At 40.7% G+C, this 9,317-nt stretch overlaps 1 protein-coding gene across 1 annotated transcript; it reads right to left on the bottom strand.

Annotated features, from left to right (window-relative positions):
* Nucleotides 1-561: 561 nt before the first annotated feature.
* Nucleotides 562-8,386, bottom strand: LOC308101706 (histone H2A.Z). Its single transcript, XM_080451155.1, has 5 exons — nt 8,272-8,386; nt 6,738-6,815; nt 5,942-6,055; nt 4,002-4,131; nt 562-2,449 (listed from the first exon to the last, which is right to left on the bottom strand). Exons 1-5 carry the CDS (start codon nt 8,272-8,274, stop codon nt 2,388-2,390), a joined length of 387 nt encoding a protein of 128 aa, XP_080307281.1. The 5' UTR covers nt 8,275-8,386; the 3' UTR covers nt 562-2,387.
* Between the last annotated feature and the right edge of the window lie 931 nt (nt 8,387-9,317).

Raw genomic sequence — 9,317 nt, 5'->3', positions numbered from 1 at the left:
TGCATAATGTATTATGGCTGGGGGCTTGTGTTTCATATCTGTAGACTATGGGGTTATAGTGCCATCTAGTGGATGCTTAAAATGTTCTCAGCCAACTATCTACACTGCAATATTTTAGTAAATACATTCAATAATTATTTAAAGGAAGACAGAAGTTGGAATTTGAACATGCAGGTACATCATGATCAGACCTAAATTTAGCCTTCAATATCTTGTTTAGCCACGAAATGACTGGATATCACAGGTTTTGTAGAAACTTTTAGAAATGTTGGGCCTTGAAGTGAAATATATTTATTTTTTTGGCGCATCATTTATAATAAAATAATAAAATGTAAAAAAGTACCCAGAAATATGGTGCCCAGTGCTACATTATCTTGATCATCAATTTAAACAAATGATTGTACTGTTGCAGCTACATTTGTCTGAGGAACCGGAACTAAGATTTTTTTACTCCTGTACACAAGATGTAAGTATTTAGTGATAACATGGAGAAATAAGCAATATACATTTTCATGCCATCTTGTACATTTAAGGTAGATGTGAATGAACAAGACAAAGATTCAGTGGCTGCCCAGCTTTTATTGAGGAATTAAAACACGTGTACAATAAGTGTTTCATCAGATCAGAACTCCAAGACCTGAACATGCCATGTCGTGCATAACTTGCATGTGAACCGTAATGTCCAATTTACACTTTGTAAAAGAGTGCCCTGCAACCAAAATAGACGATCTACAAGCACACGACTCCCAGAATCAAAGGCCGTCATTGGGGAGAACACAGCATTCTAATAAAATCATTTTCAAATTTCCCCTACACACATTCCTCATCCCTTTTCTAATCTTAACCCCAATCCTTAAAACTCAGGCCCTGAATGCTACAACCTCAAGCACGAAGCTACTTAATAGCATGGTTGTGGTTGCTGGAAAGACCCACGTACTACAAGGACTGGACTTCCGACTAAGATACCGTTGAGGACTAGGAAAGGTTTAAGACACTGCTGATCCAGTCATGTCTGGGGAAATGGCATCTCCTTGTCCACGTCAAGACATTGATCTCATGGCTGTTAAGACTATGAACATGGAGCACTACTGTGAAGAGACGGACACGTGGGAAACTGTGGGACAGATGCCTGCTTGGTCACTACCGTCTGAAGTTGTGTCTCTAAAGCTGGGGAACGATCATGGTCAACCTGTAGACCTCAAAGTCTAAGGCAAAGAGGAAGCAACAACAGGACACCACCGGGATCCAACTACACCTGTGACATCTGCGGCCGAGTTGCTGTGTCACAGCATTGGTCTTTTCAGTCACAACGCTAAATGAAACACTAACTCCCAGGCACAAAAAACCCACCCATGGTCTTCAGAGACTGCGATGCAGACGAACCTTGCCCCCCCCCCCCCCCCGCCCACACCACACCCTCAACCTGTGCGCTTGTAGATTGGCTATTTTTGGTAACTACTGCCATAGGACGAGGTATCAATCGGGCTCGAGTAGCCTACAATGAACAACAGTACATCATATCACCTAAAAATGTAATCCCGGTTGCGTGATATCACCACATGGTTACCGGCGTCTTCTCATTCTCCTTGTAAACAAAATTAAAACCATGACCAAAAAGTGTTCACATCCGAGTAACTCTAGTAAACACATTGCAACCGAAGACAGCGGCTCAGACAGGCGACTTGAATGAAAATACCATTTATGAGCAACGTGACAAAACCGTCAATGTGCAATACTGCAGAATAAAAAAACACAATGTATGGGAACGCCACAAAAACATGTTTTTTTTCCCCTCGCCCTCCCCATCCTGAGGAAAACGCATAATGAAACAGAAATAACTGCACAGTCCAAAGGCAAGCAGCTATGGCAGCACCCAAGAAACCTAATGCTGCTGCCACTAAGAAACCACCTCTACCACCGTCTAGATTTCAAGGCCTTGTACTGTACAAACGGAGCCAGATCCAAATCGACATTTAAGGGACCATTTGGTTCAATTAGTAGGAACCCTGAGGGTCCTTAGACCCCCCCCTCCCCCCCACTGGTCTACAGGTAGGACTGTGCAAGTTATTCCATCATTCCAACATTAAGAACACAGTTTCAAGCAGAACATAAGTTTAGTAACATCACCAATAAAACAAATCAACCAATGAGCTTCTCTGAAGCCACTTTTAAATTAAAAAAAAAAATAGTACCCCAGGGTGAGTAAGAAGATGAGAGCTCAAACAGACACTCTTCAGCTCCTGAAAGGTGTACAACTGTACTTAAAAACATCAGTGCAACATCATGACTGGAAAAAAAGGCAGTCACTGTAGGAGGAGGATGAAGAGAATTATTCAGAAAATGAAACTTTGAGATGGCGAAAGCTCTCCACACGGCACTGCCATTGGTTATACGGTCTTCTGCTGTCCCTTCTTCCCAATCAGTGACTTGTGGATGTGGGGGATGACACCTGTGAAAAACAAACACAGAATGTATGTGTGTGATGGAATAAAGCTAAATAAAACATCATGACTGAAACGTTTGTTAGAATCACTCTTTTAGGCATCATCGTTCTAAACCTTATGTTCTTGCTGTTCTACATACAGCCAACCCAGTTGAAGAAATTACAGATTGAGGCTTTAAAATGAGCTTTTTATGAAATACCCGAGAACATTAGGGTTTATGGAAGACGCTACTTAAGTTTGAACACTTCAAATACTCTTTAATGTCGATTAGAGACTAATGACCAGATGAAATGAAAATAGCCCATCTACAAGCTCACAGTGTAGATCGGCTATTTTAGGCGCTTCCATAGAAGACATGCTGGCTTCTATGGAATCCACATGACTGAGATCAGTCGTGGCGACTGAGAACCACATCGGAATTGTGGGCTGATACAGACGTTTAAAATACATTTTCAATTTGGCCGTTACTCAGATGTTGCGTTTATAACTTGTCAATCATTAGCCCTTTTGTGTCATGCAAACTGATAAATATTGATATGAGAAATATGTCACAAATAAATCACATTTATGTAACATAAACATCGGCCAATGTATGTGAATGTCATCTTATCACAAATAAATCATATTTATGAAACATAAACCGGCCAATGGCATCTGTGAACGTTCTCATCACAAATAAATCATGTTTATGAAACATAAACCGGCCAATGGCCTCTGTGAACGTCATCTGATTTGGCAGGCAACAAGACAAAGTAATGGCTGATTCCAATGTACAGCCAATTCATCGGTGCATCCTAAGACACAGGTATAACAGAAAGGTTCTTGGGTTGTCTCCTCAACATGGTCAATCAACAGTAAATAAAAATAACTCAAATGTAATCCCACACACGTTGGGTGCTGCTGTGAACATGGTTTTCCATCTCTACCACCATCTACAGATATCTATCAGTATGCGTGTATAGTGTTGGATGGATATGGGGGATGTTTAAATAACTATAAGTTATGTTTGTGACACCCACCCAGAAGCACATTTTAATACAAGGCAGTGCACTGTGTGTACATCCTGCCATAATCCAGTAAGACCGGGAAAGCATCTGTCATTTTGAAGGTTTCTTTGGCTCTTTGGCGTGAAATTGTGCGCAAATATTTGAATGTTTTTTTTAAAGGGAACATTTTTGACTCAAATCTTTGCTTCTGGGGGTCCCATTACAAAATATTTTTAGATGGGGGTCTGCGGCCAAATACATATCCATTTTGGGGATATGGAAATAGAAGTTTCTAAAAAAAAGTAAATAATTTAGAAGACATTTGTAGACTCATGATTTGCACAAAAATAGCAGATCTACAAGCTCGTAGCGCGGCACTCGGTGCCACGCTGTGAGCTTGTACATCTGCTAGTTTTGAAATAGCCAAAGAAATCTAAAAATGACAGATGCGTTCCCAGTCTTAATGTGTTGATAAATGGGCATGCAGTATGTCCATGTGACTGCATAATGCACAGCTGCATCAGAGTGATAAAACACAGCCAGAGCAGGTTTTCCACTGAACACTACTTACCACCACCGGCAATAGTGGCCTTGATGAGCGAGTCCAGCTCCTCGTCTCCTCTGATGGCCAGCTGCAAGTGGCGCGGGGTGATACGCTTCACCTTCAGATCCTTGGACGCGTTCCCTGCCAGCTCAAGAACCTGAGGTCACCAAATAAAAGAAACTTACAGATCACACAGTGCAAAGGACAGGATTCTAGGGGCGTGTACTGAAATGGAAGCCCAATTTATACTACCAACTATTACCAAAAACAGCCGATCTACAAGCTCACAAGGTGCCGGTTGAGATGCGTGTGTAGATCTGGGCCGTTGTTGTGTACAACAGAGCATAAATTAGTCTTAACTGTTGAGCATAAGCTGAAAGATCACTCGACACAAAAGAGAGCAAGTGGGCTCATATACTGCATATTATATGACATCATTGACATGTGATATTTAAGAGTAAGTATTTTTCGCCATGCACCATTGTTTTGTTATCATGTTCTGTTTGTGCTGCATGTGATCAAGATTTTGAGCCACATAAATTCAATGAGAACCACAGGCTTAACAAAAAAAAAATCTACTTTTTTTAACATCTGAGCAATAGTGAATCACGGTCTACATCAATCATGCAGGCCTTGAATGAGTTGCACATCTGGTCCTAGCTTAGTCATCGCTAGAAAAATCCTGGGTCTTTTTTATATTGTAGATTGGGTTCCCAGAGATAGAAACCTATCATGGGGGGGTATGTGGCCTGTTGCATATCGTCTCTGTCGGGTGGAAACCTGATCTGTCCAAAACTGTTACTTTTCAGCAATCAAATGTGGCAAAAGTAGCAGCTAGACAAGCTCAAAACGCTTCGCGTGGTTTTTCGAGGCTGTAGATCTGCTACTTTTGTGGTATGATCAAGTAGGGCATTGATTTACAAAAAAAAATACACAAAAAGTTATAAAATATAGAGACAAGGTTTCTGCCCGACAACGCTAGCAAACTGGAGGCCCTTCAAATATCCTATTACAAACTACAAAGCCCTCAACAACCAGGCCCCCCGCTACAGCTCTACTCGTCAAACGGCACGCCCCCTCCCACTAACAACCTCCTGGACACCCTCGGGACAATAAGCAAAACTAGGGTGACAGGGCCTTCTCGGCGGCTGCCCCCCTCACTGTGGAACTCACATCAGAGCTGCCCCTAGCTCCATAGAGAACCTCTCACTCCGCTATACAGCTCCGAGATGAGGTTCTATGTCGTTACCTTCCAGAATCGGGTGGACGTCCGCCAAGGCTCCGCTGTTTACCCTTTTGTAGACGTAGTCTCCCAAAACTAATGGTAGATTCCAAGCCGCACGGATGTTTAAAGTTTGGTTCGGCGCATAAAATTTTATGAACGGAGCGAAACTACACGTTTAAATCGCTCATTCAGTCAGCCTGTGGCCATGTTTCCCATTCAACCCGGAAAACCCCCCTACGTCCGCTGCCAGTACTGCTCCCGGTTTGGCTACAATGGGAAACATGGCCACAGGCTGACTGAATAAGCGATTTAAACGTGTAGTTTCGCTCCGTTCCTAAAATTTTATGCGCCGAACCAAACTTTAAACATCCGTGCGGCTTGGAATCTACCATTAGTTTTGGGATACAACGTATACAAAAGGGTAAACAGCGGAGCCTTGGCGGACGTCCACCCGATTCTGGAAGGTAACGACATAGAACCTCATCTCAGAGCTGTATAGCGGAGTGAGAGGTTCTTTATGGAGCTAAGCTGCCCCCCACCCTCACCATGTTTAAAACCACTCAAAAACCCACCTTTTCAGACTCGCATTCCCTACATAAAACACCAACCTTTTGTTTACCTTTCCTTTATAGTTTTAACTAGTTCGTTCTAATGAGGTTTTTATATCTGCTCTGTAAAGACTTTGAGTACCTAGAAAAGCGCTATATAAATCGTATTATTATTTATATCATGTTCCATGTACCTCAGCAGTGAGGTATTCAAGAATAGCAGCACTGTACACAGCGGCTGTGGCCCCCACTCTGCCATGGCTGGTGGTTCTGGACTTGAGGTGTCTGTGGATACGACCCACAGGAAACTAATAAGGAGACAAAAGGAAACATTACAATTTAGGCAATCCAGAGTGACTTGCAGTAAGTATGGTTAACACGAGGTAATCCATCAAATGCATAGAAATAGTGATCTAGGATCATAGGTAAACCAAGAACCCATTATCAGTCTACACTTTAGACTGACAGGACTAAATATAATATTGACAATTTCATCAACTAATAAAAACTAGGCTGAAATGTTAGTGAGGGACTAGTGGAGAAGAGATCCAGTAGAACTAAAACATTTTATGTCTGGTTGCCATCGGGTGTTGCACTCTGAAAAGAGCAGATTTTCAGATGACTCACAACGCGTCGCGAGCTTGTAGATCTGCCATTTTCAGCATGCAACCAAGTGTAAAATCTTTTTTTTTCAAAAGACTAGGACTATAACTAGATCAAAATTCTAAATCAACACCGATTGAAACTATACAAACTACAGGATGCCAGGTCAACAAATTAAACTGACATCGGTCTACAACAACATACCATCTAAGATCAATGAAACAAAAGAGTTAACTCGGTACTACAGTGTGGCTTCTTCCCGACTTTTAACAGATATTCAAGAAGATCTTGTTGTCATTTGATGGAAGCTTTTTTTTTAAAGAATCGACAGTAAACCAACAATGGTTGCATCATCATTTATTGGAAAAAAATTAAAAAAAACCCAACCTGCAGTCCTGCCCTCTGGGAGCGAGAGATGGCCTTGGTCTTAGTCTTCCCAGAGTCTTTACCTGCCTTGCCACCAGCCTGAAAACAATGAGGAACATTAGAAAACACTGCTTCTCAAACTTTTTCATGCCAACTAAGGACGTCCAAATTGATTATTATTTAGCCGCGGACCCCCCCCCCCCAACCCCCATCTGAAAATGCTTTGAGCCAGTGACCACCAGATGAGATGAAGACTTGTGGCCATATATATATATATATTCTTATACATATATGGAATGCATCTGTGTCACTTTAGATTTCTTTGGCTATTCAAAAATAGCAGATCTACAAGCTTGCGCTATGAGCTTGTAGATCTGCTATTTTTGAAAATTTGTAAAAAAAAATGTTTATTTATTTCAAAAATCTGTTAGGATTTAGAAAACATTTTAAGAATCGGACTCAGGCCTTAATGGGTTAATCCAAACAATTATTTGTTTTTTTTAAAGAAAGAAAGACAAACATCTGCAAGCTTGCAGATCTGCTATTTTTGAACAGCCAAAGTATAAAATATGGATAAAGTGGTTAAATTAATGCTGTATTAACCCCCTCAAGGACCCCTGCAGGGGGCTGGACCTCACTTTGAGAACCAATGTTATAAAACACACATCTCAATGCATTCACCACTTTTAAATCACTTGAGAAGCCAATTCTATTTTGAGGAGAAAACAGCTAAACTAGCAGGAGGCAGATCTACAAACCCACGAACGCCGTCGCAATGCAACGTACGTGTCCTGGGCTTGTAGATCTGCCATTTTTTTTTTTTTTAATGCAACCAATGTTGCATAAGTAACGACATGCCCTAAAACAAAGACGCCAGGTTTAAAGTAGTTAAACTAAAAGGTAACGTTAGCCTGTGTTTTTAGCCATCAACCTGAGCAATACTTTCTACACAGTGGGTTTAAAGCATCAGTGTTGCCAGGTATTGCGAGAGAAATAAGTAATTAGGTATAGGAAAACAAGCCCAAAAAGAAACTACTGTTAAAGGCCAAATGAGCACTTTAAGCCTAATATACATCGGCTATTTGAAAACGGCAGATCTACAAGCTGACACAGGTTGATCTGACTTTTTTTTTTAAATCTTGGGAGAAAGTGAAAAATGTGGAATATTTTCTGTAACATTTGAAGACAAATTTGGTACAGCGTTGCATGGCACACAATGTTATTCAGATCTGCGGACACATATATAAATATATATATTCATCTGGGGAGGGGGTCTTTGACAAGAACCACTGGTTTAAACTACATTTAAGGAAGCAACTCAAGCAAGCCAAAATAAAACGCAACTAACATATTTACAAGAAAAAAAAAAAAAAAAGCCCAAAGTCGCTTATAATAAGCAGACGTGGCAACGTTGTTAGCATTCCCATGCTAACATAGCAGCTAACGATAGCAGTGCCGAGCCGGCTGTTCATTTTAAAGGACTGTTTGAGTGAGAGGAGTGTTCTATCCGAGCGTTATCAACCAATAACCTTCAAAACAAAAAGGAGAGACTCACCATATTTAAAAACAAAGATAGTGATAATAATAATAACAACAGTATTGGTGGTTGTTGTATCTTCTTCTCTTCAGTCTTCAGGTGAAATGCTCTGGTTTTAAACTGCGTTCTAAACCCGCCCACTACGCTGTGGAATTTATACGCTTCCTCCTCTTCCGGGGAAGCGGAGAGCCAATCAGGTGTCGCGTTCTGTCTTCTTTGGCGTGGCGTTGTCCCAGTGGCCTCTGGGTAATGTAGTTCAGTGCTTCACGCAATCCCTGTTTTCATTTCATGACATCATGGATGGACCCCCAAGTTTGTTTGATATCGTTGTGTAGTAGTAAGCCCTGGAGGCCAAGGGTTCCCAAACTTTTCAGGCCGCGACCCCCCCAATAATCATATAATAATATTTTAACTGGGGACCCCCCAAAATAATCATATTTGAACTGGGGACCCCCCACCCTGACAAGCACTTTGAATTGTAGGCATTACATTTAGTTTGACTCGGTTCCACAGGTGTTGTGAGCTTGTAGATTGGCTATTTCACAATATTTGTAGGCTATGGTACATGCACTTTTAATGTAAAATTCCTACTTAGTAAATATTCAATGTTCTTAAAACATAAATTGCAAAAAAAAAAAAAAGTTTGTCTATTTGGCTATTAGAGGAGATCCATAGCTGAGGGTCACGCTTTTAGGCAGTGCTTCTCAAACGTTTTTAATTTCAAGGACCCCCAAATTTGGTATGCATTACTCCACGACCCCCGCTCTGACAGTTAATCCATTAAGACCCGAGGCTGATCCTACAATGACTTCTAAATCGGTAGTTCTCAAACATCTTCGTGTGAAGGACCCCCAAATTGATATATATATATATATATATATATATATATATATATATATATATATATATATATATATATATATATTGAATAATATTGGCATAATGTCGTGGTTGTAAATTAACTACCAAATAACAGTAATGGTGATAAAACAGCAATGATGAAGGTTTACTCTTATTTTTTTAGCATTACAATCCTGAACATAATTAAAATATCTACAATAATA

Source organism: Gymnoscopelus braueri (assembly GCF_963280865.1).
Source record: "Gymnoscopelus braueri genome assembly, chromosome: 15".
Lineage (NCBI taxonomy): Eukaryota > Metazoa > Chordata > Actinopteri > Myctophiformes > Myctophidae > Gymnoscopelus > Gymnoscopelus braueri.
Note: the sequence above shows the minus strand (reverse complement) of the source record. Positions and strands in the feature narration are given on the sequence as shown.

What these genes read in the sequence shown, in the direction of transcription:
- LOC308101706 (XM_080451155.1), bottom strand. An exon ending in TTGAATACCTCACTGCTGAG is followed by an intron (nt 4,132 to 5,941) that starts GTACATGGAACA and finishes TGGTGACCTCAG; the next exon opens with GTTCTTGAGCTGGCAGGGAA. An exon ending in GGCCACTATTGCCGGTGGTG is followed by an intron (nt 2,450 to 4,001) that starts GTAAGTAGTGTT and finishes TGTTTTTCACAG; the next exon opens with GTGTCATCCCCCACATCCAC.